At 40.1% G+C, this 21,405-nt stretch overlaps 2 protein-coding genes across 7 annotated transcripts in view; both read left to right on the plus strand.

Annotated features, from left to right (window-relative positions):
- cntn1a (contactin 1a) overlaps nt 1-13,740 on the plus strand; it is a 65,659-nt gene extending 51,919 nt beyond the window's left edge. For all 5 annotated transcript variants that reach the window (XM_086029484.1, XM_086029485.1, XM_086029486.1 and 2 more), the window contains 10 exons: nt 1-24; nt 3,266-3,427; nt 4,838-4,987; nt 5,425-5,495; nt 6,354-6,588; nt 7,621-7,724; nt 7,993-8,182; nt 9,292-9,404; nt 9,481-9,637; nt 10,847-13,740. The exon at nt 1-24 is cut by the window's left edge and continues 100 nt beyond it. In XM_086029484.1, coding sequence (XP_085885610.1) covers nt 1-24; nt 3,266-3,427; nt 4,838-4,987; nt 5,425-5,495; nt 6,354-6,588; nt 7,621-7,724; nt 7,993-8,182; nt 9,292-9,404; nt 9,481-9,637; nt 10,847-10,923 — 1,283 coding nt within the window. In that variant the 3' untranslated portion in view covers nt 10,924-13,740. The remainder of the gene's footprint in view (nt 25-3,265; nt 3,428-4,837; nt 4,988-5,424; nt 5,496-6,353; nt 6,589-7,620; nt 7,725-7,992; nt 8,183-9,291; nt 9,405-9,480; nt 9,638-10,846) is intronic.
- A 3,811-nt stretch (nt 13,741-17,551) lies between these two features.
- Nucleotides 17,552-21,405, plus strand: part of LOC147149069 (PDZ domain-containing RING finger protein 4) — a 126,209-nt gene continuing 122,355 nt past the window's right edge. For both annotated transcript variants that reach the window (XM_086029393.1, XM_086029394.1), the window contains exons 1-2: nt 17,552-18,275; nt 19,321-19,371. In XM_086029393.1, coding sequence (XP_085885519.1) covers nt 17,889-18,275; nt 19,321-19,371 — 438 coding nt within the window. In that variant the 5' untranslated portion in view covers nt 17,552-17,888. The remainder of the gene's footprint in view (nt 18,276-19,320; nt 19,372-21,405) is intronic.

Here is a 21,405-nt window from a genome sequence, read left to right on the forward strand (position 1 = left end):
CCTCTGCTAGCTTGGTTGTAAGAGGTGGGCCATGCTCTTTCTGTACAATTACTAAACGGAGAGCTACAATTAGAAAACTAGTTAGGTGTCTGTTCTTGACACAGCTTTCTAATCAGACGTGTCACAGAAATGCCATTTTAAATATGGACAAATTACATACGTATGCGCAAAATACAAACCAATACAAAAAAAATAATTTCACAAAACTGCTGAACAACAAACCAACATTAGTGCAAGAACTCATTTTGTGCAGTTTTTTCCCTACTAAAAATACCTCACTCAGAATATATTATAATATTTTTATATCATTGCGCTACAGTATTTGTCCTGCATGTCATTCCAAATATGCCAAAAAATATTAGCCTTACTGGTGTTATAGTATAGGGCAGTATTAGGTGCAAGCATAAGTAAGCCATGTCTGACATCTAGTGGTGAATAGTGATAACAATTTGAAATTACACAGTGGAACCTAGCTACAGTATTTGCAGGGAACGGCCTGGCTCGTGAATAGCAAAAATCCGCTTGTAATTGATATCCATTATAATGCATTGTAATTTATTTGTTTTTGTTTTTTTTGTTAACCCACCAGATTCTACAAAAAAAATGCTGGCAAACCTCCAATATCCATTTTATTTAAGAAAATTCTATTTTATTCATGGGTCTGCCAGTTGTTCATCCCTGATTTAGGGAAAAGTGTCCCCGGTTTCTTGCTCCCCTCACTTTCCCCTCATATAAAATATATCTCCAAAAATGAACACACATGCTAATAGTTAGCCTCCCCCATTGTTGTGACTGCCTTATGAGCGCTGGACACTGTCGTGTTATACTCCACAGTGTCCTACTTAACTCTAAGGCTCTGCTTTCTTGCTGCTCTCAGTTTCCACTCAAGTAAAATGTGTTTCCAAAAATGAAGCTACATGCTAACGTCGGCTAGCTTGGTGCTGTGCCTTAGCTGTGGACATTGCACAATGACACTCTGCTGTCTCCACTTTGCTATAGGGGTCCATTTTTTTTTTTTTTTGCTGCCTGCGCTCTCCTCTTGGATAAAATTTGCGTCGTTACAAATCGCCACATGCCAAGAAGTAGATGCAGGAGAACCCCATTCTCTTCCATTGTTGTTGTCCGCTAGCAGGTCTTGTTTCAACTGATGTCTTCAACGGTGGGTGTCAGAATTTACCCACTGTTTTATAAGTGTGGGGCCGTTTGGAGTAAAACCGAGCCACTGCGCATTTGAAAAAAGACATACCTACGATAACCTTCTCCTGATGATTCCTGATTGTCATCGCCTTGTACCTCATGGTGAGTGACAACTGGCCTTATAGCCCCCCTCCGCTTTCCAAATAACGAACAAAGGCAACGTGTTCACTGCTTTCGCAGGATGGCGGTGTACAGTCACACAGGTGGATGCGCACAGTAAACGACTGTGAGGTTTCCTAAACACAAGCCGTGACTAATGGAGGCCTAAATGTCAGCAGCCTTGACTGCAGAGAGGTGGTGTCGAATGATAGACATTTAGTCAGGATTAGCTCCAGGAAGACAGTATAATAGTACGTTATTGTACACATGGCAGTTGCTCTCAAAACAATCCCTTTTATCGCCACATCGGACGTCCATGACTTGATAGTTTTGTACAAATACGTCCCAAAGGCTTCATCTCTGATGAAATTGCTCCAGATCTTTGACGCCACCGTCCAGGCCTGTCCAGATTCAACCGCCTAATTGCCTTAGTCATCTCGGTTCACGTTGGTGAATTTATTAGTGAGGCTGTGGGTTTGGAGTGAGGCTGATCCCGACGTGCTCGTAGCTTTGCTATCAGGGAATGTTATTTTTTTTATTTTTATTATGTTCCTGTGGAAGGAATGAACAAAACACACGTGCATTTTGAAAGCCAACTGTTGGTCAGATCATCGGACTTGTGTCAGTGTTTCCATCCATAAGTCTTTACCGATGGCGTTGACTCAGCGTGTTTAACGTTGAAGGAAATTTTACAGACAAACAAACAAACAAACACAACAAACCAGTCTCCACGGTAATCAAGGTTCCCACGGGTTGCAGTGCTCTTAAAAATGGATAAAGTGCTTTAAAAGTGCTGGAAATGGTAATAATTCTACCCAGTCTGACTGTTGAAGAATTAATTTAAAACATATGCTGGTGTTAAATTGTGAATGAGGGTGGGGTTCTCCCCTCTCTAATATAGTGAACATTTTTTGTAGTTGAGTTTAGTCTCTTCCAACGTATCAAAGTTGGAAAATATTTACACAAACAACGATAGCATTTATTCATTCAATTTATACTGCATATATCCCCTTTGTGTAGTAATACTTAACATGATCAAATAAAAACATGCAATATCCATCCATACATACATCCGTTATCTGCCGCTTATCCGAGGTCGGGTCGCGGAGGCAGCAGCTTCAGCAGGGTAGCCCTGACTTCCCTGAAAATAAAATAAAAAAAGACATAAAAACATAGGAAAAAAATACATGAATAAAATAAAAAAAATGCAATAATAATTTGAAAATCAGAAATTAAATGTGTATTTTTTTTTAATTATAAAAGAAACAAATATGAGAAAACATAACGATTAATTTCAAAAGTAGTTACTATGATGATGGTGCCTCTCAACGTATTAAAGTTGAAAAATGTTTACACATACGATTCGACTGCATATAGAATGTCGGCCCCTTCAAAATTTTTTTAAAAGCATCAATAGTAATTCATGATTACAAAATAAAAAAAAAATCTCTGTGTATTTAAAAAAAATATTTGATCAAATAAATTAAAATAGAATTAGCTAATGTTATTATTATTACTGGTAGTTGTAGTGGTCATGCTAGTGGTAATAGTAGTAGTAGTACTGGTATTTACTTTGACTTTTAAAACTTTCCAGTTATTATTTCAGCAATGCTCTTATTTTTTCCACACAAAAACTAAAAACTAAGCATGTCCTGGTCCTATACTCCACTTTTGGTCTTACAAGTACATCCTCCAATTCTATTTGTATAGCATGTAATGAAATGGACCTCCGACCAAGACAACAGTTTGCTGCTGTCCAAAACGTAATACTGGGCTAAGATTTTTATTTTTTTTTTTACACATTAATGTACTGTATTTGTCTAAACACTGCAGCGTGCTGTCTTTTTAGATGCTTGAAAAAAAAAATCTCCAAAGTGCTTGAATTTGACATTGGAGGAAGTGGGTAAAACCTGTTATTTTCCAAAACCATCAAGCGACACTAACTCATCCCCTCTGCCTCTCAACCCAGGGCCCCCCGGCGCCCCGGCGGGGGTGCGAGTGATGGATAAAAGTGACAAGAACGTAACCCTGCAGTGGAGCCGTGGAGCAGACAACCACAGCCCCATCTCCAAATATACCATCCAGTACAGGGACGCCTTCTCCCCAGCCGTGTGGAGGAACGCCACCACATGTGAGAACGCCAAATAAACAGTGCTACCTCCATGTTCATCACATGGTTTTGTAATGACAAGCTATAAAGGGATTCTACATGGTGCTCAGCATAAAATGACACCTTGAAAAAAATGGTTCCCAAAAATTGACTTTATTTATTGCTTTAAAGGAATAGTATTGCAGTCGGCGACAGATGCTGTGTGTAATATGAAGGCAACATTTTTCGCTGTCACGGGACAGTTATTGGACATATTTATCACCAGAAACATAAATCCAGTCATCACTGTATTTTTTAAAAATACTTAAGCAGACTTATCTGTGTCAGAATGAGGACTTTGGGCCCTATTTTCGTGCCCAGCGCGAGTCTAACTGTGCGATTGGGTGGAGTTTTCTTTCTTTTGGTACTTTGTTTGACAGGCGCAAGTAGAAAGGGGCGTTTGCGCCGTTTTAAGAGCGAACGCAGCTGACTTGTTTGCCATCCAATGGAACCTTGAAAAAAACAAAGTAAAATCACCAAAGCAGCTAAATTAAAACTGACAAAAGAACTTCAAATTTAAAAAAAAAAAAGTGTTATTAATTCAAAACTATTAGGATATGCTTGATCAGAAACAGTGTTAAACATTTGTGAACCTCACCACTTAAAGGGGTTTCTCATATGTCGGTAGACAGTCACCTTTAGCGTGTGTATACTATACAGAGTTGGTGAGCTCTGTGTGCTTCTTTTTTTTTTTTTTTTTTTTAAATACTAATGTTAAAAAAAATGGTCACGGTACGGTACTGCTACCGATATCCCATGCAACATATTGTTCAATTAATTCATTTCCAACATGATTCAGAGTGATTGTCCTATGCTGTTGATATCCAGCACCCATATCTGTGGAGTTAAGAGTCTGTCTGCCTGCGCCTGGATCAAATCCACCAAAATCTGTGCCACAACTTAGACCTGCTTTTAGTTCTGATGCCTAAATTCATAAAGAAACTGCAAACTCATTGTCCATTACGTGTAAAAATAAATGATTACAGACTATTTGATGTTAACAACCCATGCTAATAATGACTCTGAGTTACTAGATGTATCACTTCAACATACTGGACTTCCTTGGCACTTTCCTATTTAGACAGGGTTTTGACAGCATCTTAAAACAGATTATTTTTTCCCCCCCATATAGCTGGGCGTTGATTTCACCAAAAAAAAATAAGCGAATAGGTGAATTCATGGAGGGATAACTGTGAATGGGATTTCACTGTAGATACTCTGAAGCACAACGCTGGCGTTGGTTGTTTACCTACAAAGTTGCAGGAAACCTCATGAAGTGGAATTACAATGTTATCTATCGTCAGACAGCAGTCACAGAAATGTTTGTAAGTTGTAATTTGTAACCCACCCTAATTCTCCAGAAGCCCTAAAATGTCAGCCCTGTCTTTGTAGCTCCACCAGACGTTGAAGGAAACGCAGAGACGGCCACCGTGGTGGACTTGGTGCCCTGGACTGAGTACGAGTTCAGGGTGATGGCTACCAACACTTTGGGCACGGGTGACCCGAGCATCCCCTCTCGCAAAGAGAAAACCCTGCCCTCAAGTAAGCTAATGTGAATGAGTCAGTAAACGGGTCATGGAACGGAAAGGCGGTATTTCAGTCCAGCTTTCCGTGCTGACTTTCATTTGTTTTTTTTTTACTGTCCCGAATAACTGTTTGGTTATGATGAGTATCGCAGTAAATGCAAGTCAGCAGGAAAGGCCTTTGCGCTGACCTCCCATGCAAGAAGCTTGACTGACCACACAAATGTCCACAAATGAGCACTTTGAGGAAAGCGTGTTCTGAATTTCAAGTCTGCAATGAAAATCACAGACCCTCGTTTAAAAGAAAGAAAAATCAGTGTTGAAGGTGTTGCACTTGGCACAAGGAGGAGATATTGAGAAGGATGTTGTGGTCGGTTAGTTATAACTTGTGTGGGTTGGAGTGGTTTGTACGCATTATTCGCATGTCGGCTAAGGGTTTTCACCCTCCTGTCGTAGGCCCTGTGGTGGCGCCTTCAGATGTGGGTGGAGGCGGCGGGACCAACAGGGAGCTGACCATCACGTGGACGGTAGGTATATACAGGTATATATATATGTACATGTGTATATGTATGTATATATATATATATGTGTGTGTGTGTGCGTGGGTGTGTGTGTGCGTGCGTGCGTGTATGTATATGTGTATGTATATGTGCATGTGTATGTATGTGTGTGTATGTATGTATGTGTATATATGTATATATATGTATATATATGTGTGTATATATATGTGTGTATATATATATATATATATATATATATATATATATTAATGTGTATATATATGTGTGTGTGTATATATATATATATATATGTCTATATATGTGTATATATATTTATATATATATATGTCTATATATGTGTATATATATTTATATTTATATATATTTATATATATATTTATATATATATATTTAAATATATGTGTATATGTAAATATGGTTATATATATACATATATATTTATATATTTAAATATATATATATATATATATATATATATATATATATATATATATATATATATATACACAGTATATGTGTATGTATATATATATATATATATATATATATATATATACACAGTATATGTGTATGTATATATGGATATATACATATTTATGGAAAAAATGCCTTTTTTATTTCACCAATTTGACATTAAAGAGCTGTAATTTTAATACTGTGAGTACTCATGCTTGTCATACCATCAGAATCTAATATTGGCCCATTCCTACCCCCCATGACCCTAATGAAGATAAGTGGTATAGGAAATTGGTGGACGGATCGTTCCTATTTGTAATCCATTGGATTCTTTTTTTTTTTTCACCGCATGGTGCCATTGCCAATAGCATTGGGGAGTCACATCTTGCCATTTGTTGTCTTCACCAGCCTGTCCAGGAGCAGTACTACTACGGGCCGTACTTTGGCTACATAGTGGCCTTCAAACCTCGAGCGGGCGTCGAGTGGACACAGGTGACCGTATCGGACCCCCAGGCCAGGCGCTACGTGCACAAAGATCCATCCATCGCTCCTGCTACCGAGTTCATCGTGAAAATTCAAGCGTTCAACAGCAAAGGGGAGGGACCCTACAGTCTGCCGGAGACCGTTTATTCCGCACAAGATGGTGAGCATCCGATGTCACAGTGAGGTCAAAGGTCGGTGCGTTCAATCTGTCATCTTTTCAGCACCAAGTTCTCATGCGTAGACGTGGAATGTTAATACCCTCTTGAAAGCGAGCCCCATCTTCAGCCCTTGTCTTTTGTTGGGTGGGGGGGGGGGGGGGATTATCGAGATGTGCACCTTGAACAGTTATTAACCTCCACTGACAGACTGTTAAGATAACCACTCGCACGCTGAGTTAAGCCGGGTTACCATGGCAACACTTGAGAGCATGTTGTTCGGGGCTTTTTCTGGTCCAAATTGAGGCGGAGGTGATAAAATTCAGACCATTTGTGCTGTCTCAATAAAAAAACAAAAACATGGGGCCCGATTTTCGTGCCCAGCACAAGACTAGCGCAAAGTGCAGTCTGGAGCTGAGCCATCGATTCAAGTCTCCCATTTTCACGGACAAACCCCTAGGAAGAGGATCCATGGAAGGTATACTTATAATTGTGTGCATGGCTGGAGTTTTCTTTCTTTTGGAAACTTCGTAGACGGTCCCAGATAAAAAAAAAAAAAATGGACGTTTGCGCCGTTATGGGAGTGAACACAGCTGACCTGATTGCCGGGTAATCGAAGCGGCTGCCCTCATTCTCTTTAAATACAGCATAGGAGATGCATGTGGTCCATATAACGGAAGCATAACGGACCGGCTGTAAAGAGATCGCCACTTGCGGATAATGTCAAGTTGGCCGCTTTGAAGGGGGGCACTTGGAAAATGCCTTCAGTCCATGATTGTGCGTCTGTGTGTGTGAGACATTAGCCTCACCACATCTGCAGTCTGGACAGGGGCCGACTTTGGTAGTATGTGTGAGCCAGGTGAATTTGTCCAGCGACTGCGGATCAAAACCGCTGCTTTTTTGTTTTATGGAAACTTCAGTTTGGTGGATTGTAATGTGACAGTTGCGAGTTGTGTAAGTGTGACACTTACCGAGTCCAAAAATAGCCCACTCACACCGATGTGTTTTGATAGATGTTACGATGTGTTTTGTTCTAGTGCCCACTGATGCCCCTGGAAACATTGGCGGGAAAGCGCTTTCTGCCACCGAAGCTATGGTATGCTGGTTTCCTATCTCGCAGAGCAACATAGACGGATATCAGGTCAGTCTATAAACAATACACACACAGGACCCTTTATGGGCCAATACATTCCGAGTTTTGCATAAAAAATATTGACTCAAATCATATATTACAGGCAATGTTTTAGAAACATTTTCCTGAATGCATCAAATATCCAGAATTTGGTGGATTTTAGAGGTGTATTTTTCCTGAGAACTCCTTTCAAACTGTGCACAGTACAAACGGTCCATTTGGATATGCAGAACTTGTACTTTGATATTCACTTTGGCACTATGCTTTCGGCTCTCAGGTGAAGTATTGGAGAAAAAAGGAGGACAGTGAAGGTGGGGCCCACAGAGTGGTGGTGTCTGGTAGGGAAAATCATACCAGAGTGGACGGAATGAAGCCCGACTCCCTTTACCTCATTGAGATCCGGGGCTATAACTCCGCAGGATATGGGCCGGCCAGCGAGCGCCTCGAGATCCACACCAAGAAACCACGTAGGTTTTCTATGACGGTGACGAATATGATGTTGTATACAGTGAACCTCTGTCTATTTCTGTGGACAAATGAGACGGTATTCACGGTGTGTTTTGTGTGGCTGGTATCGGCAGCCTACCCAATACCTAAAACCAAGGCCGCTATCGGCCCGATAGCAATACCCGGTATCACTACTCGCCCATCCCTACTCGTGCTAATAGGAAAGTAGTAATTGATGCTAAGAATGTATGTGTAATTGAGACATCTTTACTGTTCTTTGATATTTGTATGTCGAGGAGGATGTAGTTTAGTTAGGGTTTTTGCGGAGAGTCTTTGCCATGTGTGTTTTTGCTCTGCTTAGTGGCTATCGAAAAGCTAACAAAAATACTGTTGTGAGACAAATTTGAAATGAGATTGGAACTGTTTAAGGCTGATTGTGGTATATTTACAATTTGAACTATTAATATAGGCACATTTTTGTGGGGAGGGGGCGACATTTTTTTCTGGGTTCTTCACTAATCAAGGCTTGGCTCAGTCGCTGTCCCACACTGTTCACTGTAATAAGCAGAGCTGGACATTTTACAAAAAATTTGCGGTCCGTTTATCGCCTACATCCGGGGTACCCTTCCGCCATCCGCCTTTTTGTCCAGCCGTAAAAAATAGTCATCGCCTATAGGCTGGTCCACCTATGATTTTAAACGGGCTTCCGTTAGCGTTTCCAAGCCCCGCCCTCCCCGCTGGGCGATATTTGAAAAGACTGACTCACTGCGGCATGGAAGCCTCATCAATGCTTTTAGCACCTTTATGTAGCTTTAAGGACCCCGGAAGCCTCACTCAAATCTGTCCTCACTCAAACAAAAACAACTCAATCTTACATTACTATTGCTACAGAAAGTTCACCTCACTGCGAAAATAAACGATTACATGGATGGAAAAAATGGCCTTCCAACTATCCTTCGTCAGACTATTTTTTTTTTTTTAAAGTTTATCGATCATCGCCTACAAAATGGGAGTTGGTCACAGGCGGATACCGGTCTGTCACGTAGTCGGAATGTCCAGCTCTGGTAATAAGTACTTTGGCTCATGACATCACCCCACCTTAACCAATGTTTTTTTTTTACTTCATCAGCTCCCAGTCAAGCCCCAAGAATCATAGGTAAAAAGTTCAAGGCCAAGTCGGTGAACGTCGCCTGGGAACACGTGGAGACGCAGGCGAATGAGGCACCAGTAGACGGTTACAAAGTGAGTGCCACAAACCCACGAAATTGGCTCGACCCGATTTCCATTTGCCGACTTTGCACGTGTGCTTCGTGTGCAGGTGCTCTACAGGCCACAGGGCCAATCCGGAGGCACGCTGTACATGACCGTCCGGCGGCACATTGAACTCCCTCTCTATGAAAACGAGACCTATGTGGTGGAGGTCCGAGCGTATACTGAGGGCGGCGACGGGGCTGTGTCACAAGTCTTCATCACGGGTAACATAATGAGCAATTTTGGGGGGTTCTTCAGTGAGAATATAGAATTCTTACATCCTCGGGTCTTAGCTGATATGTTGTGACTGTTCACTGCTGGCCAACCGTTTACACATTAAATTATTCGGGGCTCGAAGTTGGCAGGAGGTTATCATTCGAGAGAGTTTCCAACGGCCAGAACGGGACTGTCACTCCAGATTTCATAGTTAACTTCAGAAGGCTGAGATTTGGAATTTTACACTAAGTCACCGAATCCCTGACTCAATTTCTTATGATGCCAATAAGTCGACCGGCCAAAGGATGGTCCGAGCCCATGTAATTGATCTTGATTAGAGAAGGAATCCCCTCCTGTGGTTCTCTTATCATCTGGTCCAGACGCAACTAACAGACATTTCACGGGCATATTAGCCATGGCTGACGGGGATTTCAAATTCGGTCTCTTGACAAGTGACAAATAGTAGCACAAATATTTACTGGATTCTGATTTCAAAACTAGTTATCCATCAATTTGTTGTATGATAATATAAGGCGATCGTACATTTATATGGGTTCAAAGTCGTAACGGCCCTCCGAGGGACACCATAAACATGATGTGGCTTGCGTCAGAAATGACTTTGAAACCCCTGATGTAAAGGACCGTAACATTGGCATTAGGTAACTCAACTAAATTGATGGGATGTGAAGCGGAAATCAATCCAAACATATGTTTTTTTAGAATATTTTCCCAGCAGGCCCACTAGTTGAAACACAGCATTCTGATTAATATCTCTTTTGTGGAATATGACTTAAGCAGCAAAATCCACCCCCTTTTTAGCCATCTCAGGGGGCGGCCATTTTGTCACTTCTGTCGACTGAAAATGACATCACAACTGCTCAGGGCTCAGGTAACGACCAATCACGGCTCACCTGTTTTCTGAAGCTGAGCCGTGATTGGTCATTTACCTGAGCCCTGAGCAGTTGTGATGTCATTTTCAGTCGACAGAAGTGACAAAATGGCCGCCCCCATGTTTGGGTTGACTTTCGCTTTAACATACACTGTCAGGAAAAAGATGCTTAATTTTGACCTTTTAGGGCTTGTCACTGGGGTGAAAAAAATGAACCCTTACTGTACTACAAAACAACACAAATAACAAAACCATAGAAATGACACATTACGGTAGCATTTTATTACAGAGGTTGTAAAAGTGACACTTGCACGTGTGTGTCTCTCAGGAGGAAGTGTCATGGCCGCCCGGCCTCTCAGCGCACTCGGCCTGCTCCTGGTGGCCGTTGTCTGCCTGAACCTCTGAATGTAGCGACAACTTTGTCTCCAACTCCGCGCGAAGGACCCTCTTTTACGGTTGACCACCTAGAAGGACTTTTTGGGACTCTTTCCACAATCGTTCAGTTCCACTCATTCCAACTCTTCCCCTTTCCGGAAGATTCTTGTGGGAATAGACGGCAACACATGGAAATGGGCACCCCTTATATATCCACAAAAAGCCTCTTTGGAGGAGTATGAAAGGAGCTCTGTCAACTTTTTGAAATATGCCTTATGTAAACGTCTGCACTTATCTTTCACAAGAACTTCTTTCAAAACACATCACTCCGTGGACTTTTTTTTTTTTTTTTTTTAATACAAATGAAATAACCCACACTGCATCGCATACTTTTGAGCTCAACAATCTGTGAAGGATAAGTGCATGTGTTTACGAGTATCTATATACTGTACATGTCTTTACCTGCACTTCGTTTCCATTTCCGCGTTTTGTTTTCGTACTAAAAGTGAAGCAGAGCCTCGGCTAAGTGGATACAGTCAAAGCAAAGCTCCACCTGCCCAACGTCGCCGAGAAAAAGACGTCAACGTCTTCAAGTCAAGACCGTATTTCCTTATGTAGTGGCCAAAGAGTATCAAGCTTCTATTGGGGGTTAGGCATTTACTAGGAGGAGGGCTTTAAGTGTACAAATGAACTTTTAGAACGACAATGTATATATTTTTAATCATATTCAAATAATGATACTTAGTCATGGAAATGCTATTTATTAGATTAAATGTATATAGAATATAATATTTAGTTTTCTTCCCCCGATTCAGTTTAGAAACATTTGCCGGGAAGCTCATTCTTTAGCTCTACGGTTGGAGGGCATTTATTTGGGGCGCCTGTTTTTTTTGTTTTTTTTTAAATTTCTTTTTCTTTTCTTTTTTTTTTTTTTTTTATACAAGTGGACGAACACTTTGGATTAGAGTTGAGGCTACTATTTGAGGAAATACGGTACTTTAATGAATTGTACGCTGCCAACTTTTACAGTTACGTTTTGGGGAAGTTCTTTTTCTCTTCCCGCATGAATGGGTTCCCAGTGCACAAATTAAGGTCTTTTCCTCCCCAAATTTGTACCTCCCTGTAGGTGTATTGACCATCTACTTTTGTCTAAGTGTACTTAGGGTTGCAGAAAATGCTCTGATCTTTGAACGTCAGCAAGGATTCAGCTAAGATGAACGATACAGGTCACAGAAGTTTATGAAGCGAGTCCTCAGCCACGGGCAGAGGAGCCTCTCAACATGCTGACACTGCCAAACAAACTGTTTGCTGTAACATGACCAAGTGTGGAAGCACAAAAGCAGATGCTTGGCTTGCAAGTGAGTGAGGACGTACGTTATCATCAACACAGGAAAAGCCATCTTCTGTCCTGGCATGTGATTCCGAGTGACTTGAATTTATGACGCTCAGCGCTTCGAAGACTTTGCTTTGGATGAGGGCCACTCGCTTTAGCAGTTAGCAGTTGAAACAACTTAGACGGAGTCAACCGAGTCAATATCTCGTCTAGCTGCTCATTCATTTATGTTGTGCGTTCGGACGTAAACTGGATTGACTGATTTCTTGGGACTGAAGCATATGCAAGACCGCTGACAATATCGCCATGTTTGTTGGCTCCAACTATTTTTGCTTTGGCTGTATCATTAAAAAAAAAAAAGAGAGAAAAAAAATCGCATCGAAATCGGATGGTGGTTTGTTTGTTTACATGCCAAGTTTCCACCGAGCAGTCCAGCACAGTACCAAATGGTGAGGGTGTTAGGTTCAGATTGCTGATGTAAATCAAATAACTCGGTAGCTAATTCTATTATGCTGATACGAAAAGTATTTTGGGATGTATTACAATCAGAATGTCAAGAATGCGAAAGCGTACCACCTGAAGCAAACGGTACAGCTAATTGGAAACACTTTTATCTTTGGCTTTCTCTTAAAACATAAACATTGGTATCAGGGTTTTTTTATTTTTTTTTATTTTTTACTTGCTACATGTAAAGTTGACAACAGCTTCGTTCTGCATAGTTCCGATTAGCTAAAATCTGATCTGGCATGCGTATCCTCTGTGGAATGGCGAATATTGACCAATCGGCGGAGGAGCTTCACTCTACATTTGCAAACTATCATATAGCGAAATTTAATAAAAAAAACGTAAGAAACGTGATTTGCATTAGGCGTAACCGAACTGACCTTTACTGCTAAGCGGAAACGGAGCTTTAGCTTTGTGCGCGAGAGTCACTTTTTTCAGTTAGTGACACGAGCCCACTTAACACTTTTTATTCCCTTAACAGGACAACATGCCTAGCTCCTTTTACTACCATGTTTTATCGTTATGAAAGAGAGTGTCGCGCGTCGACTTTCAGCTTTTTTCTTTTCTTTTTTTTTTTAACTTCCCTCAATCGAGGATGAAAATCCTGCGTTCGGATTTGATGTCGGGCCATGCTTTCCGTGTCGTGACCATCCACCGCAAAGTGCTACTCCCAGTTTCCCCCTTCCATGCTACAGATGAGCGCAAAGGGTTGCCAAATGCATGATTGCCTTGAAAGTTAGCAACATTTCTTTTTCTTAAACTGTGGCGCTTACATTCTAACGTGCATGAGAGATACATTCCATCCTGCGTGGCATCCCTTTACGGCAACTGAGAGCGTCCCAGCTTAACCTCATCCGTGTTTTAGTTGCAAGGGTGTGGGAGTGTGTTTTTTTTTTTGTTTGTTTTTTTTTCTAGAAGAGACATCTAAAGGTTAGTTGCCACACGTAAGGGATCAAACCGGAACTGCTTATTGGCTGGACAAGAAACAATAAAAGTGTACTCAACTATTGTATCGTTTGTATTTTTTTTAATCAATTATGTGTTATACTGTATTTACGAGAGGTGACGCTGACTTGACTTGAGACAGACTTACGTTGCCAATTTTAGGAATTGGACTTATTTGGCTAAAGCAAATGAAATACTGGCGTTTGACCTGAAATATGTGGCTTGACATGTCTTTACAGTTAACTGAAAATGTGCATTTTTTAGACAGTGGGACATTTTTTTTGTTTTTGGAGCTCCGCAAAATGATATTTCTTTTTGATAAAATAATGGCAAATGGGAATGGCAACATGCAAGGTTTGCAACTCAATTTTAAGAGGCACAACAACAAAGACATCTAACTTAATTTGTCTCTCTAAAAACAACTCAGACGGGTAAGCATAACGCAATTTAGCTGACTGATACGTGACCCATTTATAATAACTACTAATTAATTCAGTACCAAAAACGTTTTTATGTCTTTTCACAGTCCAGCCATTCAACCCCAGGAACTTATTCATCGTTTTTTTTATGTTAGGGTAAAATAGGGTCTGAAAATGTCTGTCACTGAATGAGTTAACCAAACTTCACGGCGGTTATGCTTTTAATTCAGACGATAGTGTACATCTGTACTCCAACAAAAGAATGCTCTTATACTATGACATCAATACTGTAAGGTAAACACGGGCAAGAACGCTTTAAATTTGATTAACCGCGGGCCGTCCGTCAAACATCAAGTCCCTCAAGCGCCGTCCACATTGCTTGGCTTTAGCTGAACCAGTTGCTCTCCCGTCAAAAAGCAGCTGCAATGCGGCATGGCAAATAAAGAGAAGTAAGGTGTGACAAAGCACCACTTCAGTATTTCTTTTAACTGACTTTATTATTATTTTTTTTTAAACACAAGCAACATGGCATCCATATACCTTCTTGCACATCCACCATGCTTGATGTTCTTCACCTCTTATTTCTTCAACTGTATGTCCGCCTTTGACATAGTACCACCGAGTGTTCCGACTGAGACTCAGCAAAACTGAAATGCCTTGTTACAGGCTGCATTAAGTGTCAGAGGTGTCAAATTCAGGTTGCGAAAATAAAAACCCTGCCGCAGTTTAGCTTTAGCCACAGTTGAGTAGAAGCGCCTGTGGCTAAAGCCAAAGTGTGGCGGGGTTTTTACTTTCGCGACCTGGATTTGCCACCTCTGGATGCCATATTCAAGAAAAAGCTTGTTTTTAAACATCATTTGATTAAAATGACACCGATTTTCATCACAATTGAAAGACATAATGACCCAAGTACGCTGTGGAACACAATTTTTGTCGAGGTAGGCCTGACAGCTGTTTTTAATTAATTTTTGGGAGTAGAATCCAACACTGATCTCAGTTTTTCTATGTCACATCAGGTTTTTGAGCTTTGGGATCCCCGTTTTCTTAAAACATATTAAAGCGGAAGTCAACCCAAGCAAGAATATGTTCCCAGCAGGCCCACTAATTGAAACACAGCATTCTGATTAACGTTGCGTTTGTGGAATATAAATTAAGTAGCAAAATGCACTTGTTTTTAGCCATCTCTGGGGGCGGCCATTTTGTCTTGTGTCGACTGAAAATGACATCGCAACTGCTTACAACGACCAATCACAGCTGACCTGTTCTCTGAATCTGAGCCGTGATTGGTCGCTGTGAGCAGTTGTGATGTCATTTTCAGTCGACAGAAGACAAAATGGCCGCCCCCAGAGATGGCTAAAAACGAGTGGATTAACACTTATTCCACAAACGCGATATTTATCAGAATGCCCTGTTGGAAACTAAACAACCAAAAACAAAAAACGGCATGAAATTGAATAGAACTTACAACGGTATGCTCATTGTTAAAAGGTTAAGAGAAAAGCTAGCACTAATCTGCTTCGTTCCTACTATGCTACCTTCGTGTTTGCAGATATTGATAGTACTGACCGATTGGGAGCTGCACGCACCTCTCACAGCGCTTTCTCAATAAGTTGCTGTTTTCAGCCAATTTTCTCACTGCTTATTGCCAAATTGTGGCCATTTCAGTTTTGTCTGTTGTGTTTCAGGACCAAAACTAAAGGAAGGGCCTCACTGTGTCAGCAAACACGTTGTTTAAAATCCACTCCCATCATTAGTCTTGTGTAAACTTCCTCACCACACCGTCCACATGAAGCAGGCGTTTGATTGTCATTTTCGTCCGCAGATGTCGTGCAGCAGATGGAGCAGCTTTGAAATGATTCCTTGTTGAGTTTGCCAGAAAAAAAGGGGGGGAAAAAAATCTTTTCATGTTTTTTTCCTGTCACCATTTATTTTTACTGCCTTTGAATCTATAGCAGATTTTTTCATGGCAATAAAAAAAAAAATAGGAGAAATGAGTGCATCATTTATGAGTTATGCATGAATGAATGACCAACTTTTCTTTGCTCAATTCGAGCGTGGACGATGATGATTATACACCAAACAGATCCAACGGATTTAAGATGCATTTCATCAATCTGTCAAAATGTCCACGCCATCTTAAGCAAAAACATCTGCTGGACTTTGGTCTCCAATCAGGTGTCCAGCAGATGAAAAGAAGATTTATGATTGCACTCATGCATCAAGTCCAACCAGAGCAAAGCAACACATTAAGATGAATGAATTGAGTGGTTAGTCACTACAAAGAAAGCGGTATAATATTTTATCTTAAATGAAGAAACATGAATTTGATATGAAAACAACATAGTTGTCTGTCTAAAAGAATTGAAAATAGATTGTCGGTCGTAAAAATATGGTATTTCAAATGTTTTACTCAATAGTTTTAATACATTTATAGTTATGTATGAATTGCATTTCAAAAGAATTAAAAAATGAAGACATTCTATTCAAAGAAATATGAAATAAAAATAGGTTACTTATTAGTCTTTATTCATGTGTATTTAACAAGTATTAGTATTAAAAGTAATAAATGATAAATGCAACATAAAAGAAGCACATCGATTTTATTTACATTTATCTGACCTAATATTCAAATGATATTAATTCCACTTTAATACCAATTTACACATATAATACCCCAATTACTTGAGTGTAGTTATGTTGCCTTTTCAAGGAGTGCTCACAATTGGATAAAATGTGTATGTACTGGGATACATACACATGTATTTTAAGAGTTTGTTCAGAGGAGCAAAACATGAGCATAAAATATAAAAATATTGTACTCCATACTTTTATATGTGAGTGTCAGGGAGACACTTTTCGACTTAGTCTGTGTATCTGTTGCAGACTGATGTGCAGTCCCAGGACTGATTGCATGCCTTTATAAATGTACACCTCTCCTTCTTTCGGAAACACACTTTCAAAGCAGTGTGCGCCACATGTGAAACAGAAGCCAGACACCTGAAATGTGAGCCCACAACCCCAAAGATGTCTGCAATATGTCAAAAAGTGTCAGAAAGTCAAGGCTATTATGACGTTGGCCTCCACAACAATTAATACAAAGATCATTTGAATGAGGAATTAACATGAAAATTACATGACGTACAGCATGAAAATTCAGATCCAATCTATTTATCCATGAATTGATCCTTTTTGAAAATGCATGATTTATATTGGACATACAGTTAAACCCCAATACAGTGGCTATGGAAAGTTTACACCCCCCCATGGATAAATAACAAATCATTTCAAAACGTTGTTCACCATTGTGACTTTTAACCTGTTCAACTCAATTGAAAGAAAAATGCAAAGTTAAAAAAAAACAAAAAAAACGGAGTTAATGTGGTTGCACAAGTATGCACATCCTCTTATAATTGGGATTTGTTGCATTACACGTAAACCCTTGTTTAACGGGAGTCAGCACACACCTGCAACTGTGTCCCTAATTAACCTCAAATTCCAGCTCTTCTACCGGGCATTTAATGACATTTTTTTAAGTGACCTTTGTCGGTCACAACGAAAGTACTACGAGTTCAGCGACAAGTTTACAGTAAATTAAGTCTCATGTACTATATTCAAATGGACTAATGTTAAAATACAAAACAAGAAATATGTAAATTTAGTGGCAAAAAAAAATGACAAAAAGTAGGGTGAGTTCAAATGTGACCAGTGAAGTGGTGAAAGGTGAGTCAACGCAATGACGTCACACATCTCCCTCCCCGGTTCGACGGCCAACACTTTCCAATTCGAACCTTCCAATGTGTCCCAACTTTATCCCGAGTGGAGACACTGACAAACTACAAACTATGTGCGCCGAATGCTCCACATTTTGCCGACAAAACCACTCAGACTCGAACCCGGATGAAAGGATGGAACCGCAGACGAAAAGGGAACCGGCGACTATCCGCAGTTGTCAGCGGGGAAGCGGGCAGCCCATGCCCGGTGAGGACGCCTCGAGAGCGGACTTCGTGGACCAGCTGATCGCGCTGACTGGCGCCCTGGAGGACAGAAGATCAACTTGGGCGCAGCGGGCTCGGCTGTTGAGGCTGGAGGGTGTGCAGCAGCCGGAGGACCAACTTTGGAGACTCCACCAGTGTTTAGTGCACATGGACAGTATTGCACTGCAGCTCTTTGAGTATTACCAGGTAAATTCGTGTCACCGTTTAATAGATCACTGAGAACCGATAAGTTAGACCATTCCGTTTTTTTCTGTTTTCAAGAAAAAACACGTATAATTTGATTCATCCATTGATCTCCATCATTAGCTTTTAATTAAATATTTTATTCATCAATTCATATATTTTGGTTCAACCCTGTTACATGCATTCAACTCAGGCAGCTGAAAAACATACATTAAAAAGAAAGATTGCTAAAGGAATCCCTTAAACATAAACAACGAAATCTGGATATGCCCCCTAGGCGAGTTTGACACCTTTGACTTAGGAATGGTTGCAAATCATGCTAATGTTTGTTTTTGTCAGAGCGTAAGCTAGCTGTGTCAGCTGCTATGTTAATTGGTCAAGCACAAATGTTGCTGTAACGTACAGTACAAAAACAATTAATAAAAAACATTTATTAATGTCTTTTTATGATAATTACTGAGTAACAGTTTGGAATTGCTTAATTTAAATCTTTTTGGCCAAACGGCGAATCCTGTCCTCAACCTAGTCAACCACCTGTGGAGTAGTGAATACGAAAAATCGACTAGACGACTAGTCTGCGGCAGAGCTTGACTTGGTCTGAGTGACATTGAAAACATTGAAAAAGTATCCAAAAATTACAATAGGGCAATTATCTAGGAGCACCTTAGCAGCTATGGTTGATTTTAAAGTGCTCTTTATACATAAAGTCGAGTTGAGTTGGCTTTGGTCTACCCATAATCAGAGCAATTTGCTCGATGATGTAATGTCTGCTGAGTCACATTACTCACTTTTTTCCCCCCTCTTCCTCTAGATGGCTAATAATGTTTTAGTGCCAGGGTTGCGAGTATGATGATGACACAAGTTCATAACATAATTACCATAAAAAATGTCTGCAATAAAACAAAATGTTACAACTATTACAAGGAAGACATCAGCAAAATCATAAGCTTGTTTTATCTGTTAAAATTGCTATGGAAGTTGGCCATCTTGTCCTCCGATTCTGTAATGACCCTTCTGTAAAATATTGTAACATTTCATCTTCCGTCAGGAGGATATGAAGACCAACATGACAACGTCACAGCAAGTCAAAGTAGCACAGGTATTTACAGTATACAGTACTACATTGGACACAGTGTCAGGTTCACACTTGCTCTGATGAGATAAAAAAAAAAAAAAGATGCCTTGACGAAGATGATAACTCTCACAGGTGCTGTCATTTCACCATTTGTGTTTTTTTGAACTTGTAAACCTTCAAATGTGTAGGAACAAAAGTGTCCCGAAACATTTGAATAAAAGAAACCCATTAGAAGAATAAATGATGAAAAAGGTGAAACATTATGCAGTTATAAATGTTCAAATATTATGATAAATTATTGAAGCCATATTCCCAACGTCCTCATGGTCGAATTTGAAGAATGCAAAGTCTTAAATTTGACCGAAGTAAAAAAGAAAATGGCATAAAAATTCCACAGACTATTTTTTTTTGCTGGAATACAATCACAGTTAAACTATTGTGATAAAATACTGAGCCCATATTGTTCTTTCTTGGTCATTTAATGAGTGAAAGGTGTTTAAACTTCCCCAAAGCGGCCTTCAAAAAAATCTTAAGTGCTGCTTTCCTTAACTTGTCACGTTGTACTGATGTAAAAGTATATTTTCGGAGTCAATTGTCTGTGTATACCTAACAAATTGCCCACAAGTGTACGGATATTCCTCATTTTGAGGAAGAGTTCCTTGCTCACATCATGAGTATTAACCTATTTCCCGCCATTGTTTATTTTGGGGATTTTGAGCCTTTTTAAATCTTTCAGCCTCTTTAATGTGCTAGACTGGATGCCTTTTCGTTCCATTTTTGACTGCTGAATTTAGCTCAGGCTAAATATTGACTTTGAAGATTAAGCCTGCATGTTTCTAACCCAACTAGCGGCATCCATCCAAATGTATGGGAAATGAGTTTGGGGGATGTTGTTTTTTTTTTTGTCCTCAGCAGATCACATATCAATGTCTGGATTGTTACTTTTTTCTGTGCAAAAATCGGTGTCGTCTCATAGTAGCCGTTGCATTGCGGTGTTTGATGTACTGTCTTGTTCAATTTTGAATATATTTATGCTTGTGGGTTCTTGATTACCCTCATGTTGAGAAAACGTTGAAAGTGGTGCATGAAACTACCAACCCAAGCGATATTCGGTTGTCAAGCACATTAGTTTATATTCATGCCAATCTATGACCAAAGAGTTCTGGTTTGATACGTTTCCAACATTTATTCCACCCAAATGTTGTATTAACCGAATAATTGTTGCCAATCTGCTCGTGTTGTGACTTCAGATTAAGTAGTGATTAAAGAGCTTGCTTGTGTGTTTTGCATAATGAGTTTTCTCCAAGCAGAAAGCCAATTTCATTGTAATTGGCTTTGAAGTCATCCATAGACTTATTTGCATTATACTGACGCATGTTTGGACCATTTGGAAATTGTCTTAAGTATTTGTATTTTCTCCATTCTTAAAGCCCTTCAAATGAAAAAAAGGTTTTCATCTCTAACATGGAGCCTTTTTGTAGAGTTGTCCCGATCCAATCAGGAAAAAATGTGATTGGTACATTTCTATTTCTTTGTGCGTGAAAGTCTGAAGAGCTTTTGAATGACATGCGTTGTCAAGCCCCCCCCCCCGCTTGGCTACTTTGTCTGCTACCTTGTTTCATTTTGCGTCAGATATTCCAAATGAAGTCCAGTTCTTGCATTCCCTCCTCCAGACAAATTTGAGCTGGTATCCATCAACCCAGAGATTATTTATGTTTAAACCAAGAATAATATGGATTTTGTAGCATATCAAACACGCAAGGGCCGAAGTAGCCAGTGTAAACGATGAACCAAAACATGTTTGCTGTGACTTGTTTTACCAGACAGTCTTCTCCAAAATTATTGGAACGGCAAGGTCAATTAATTTGGTTTTGTTGCATACTGAAGACAATTGGGTCTTATGATGAATATTGCGTTTGTGGAATAAGAGTTAATCCACCCGTTTTTAGCCATCTCTGGGGGCGGCCATTTTGTCACTTCTGTCGACTGAAAATGACATCATCGCTGCTCAGGTAACGACCAATCACGGCTGACCTGTTTTCTGACGCTGAGCCGCGA

The sequence above is a fragment of the Filicampus tigris genome, chromosome 4 (genome assembly GCF_054856515.1).
Source record: "Filicampus tigris isolate MCC_2025a chromosome 4, RoL_Ftig_1.0, whole genome shotgun sequence".
Lineage (NCBI taxonomy): Eukaryota > Metazoa > Chordata > Actinopteri > Syngnathiformes > Syngnathidae > Filicampus > Filicampus tigris.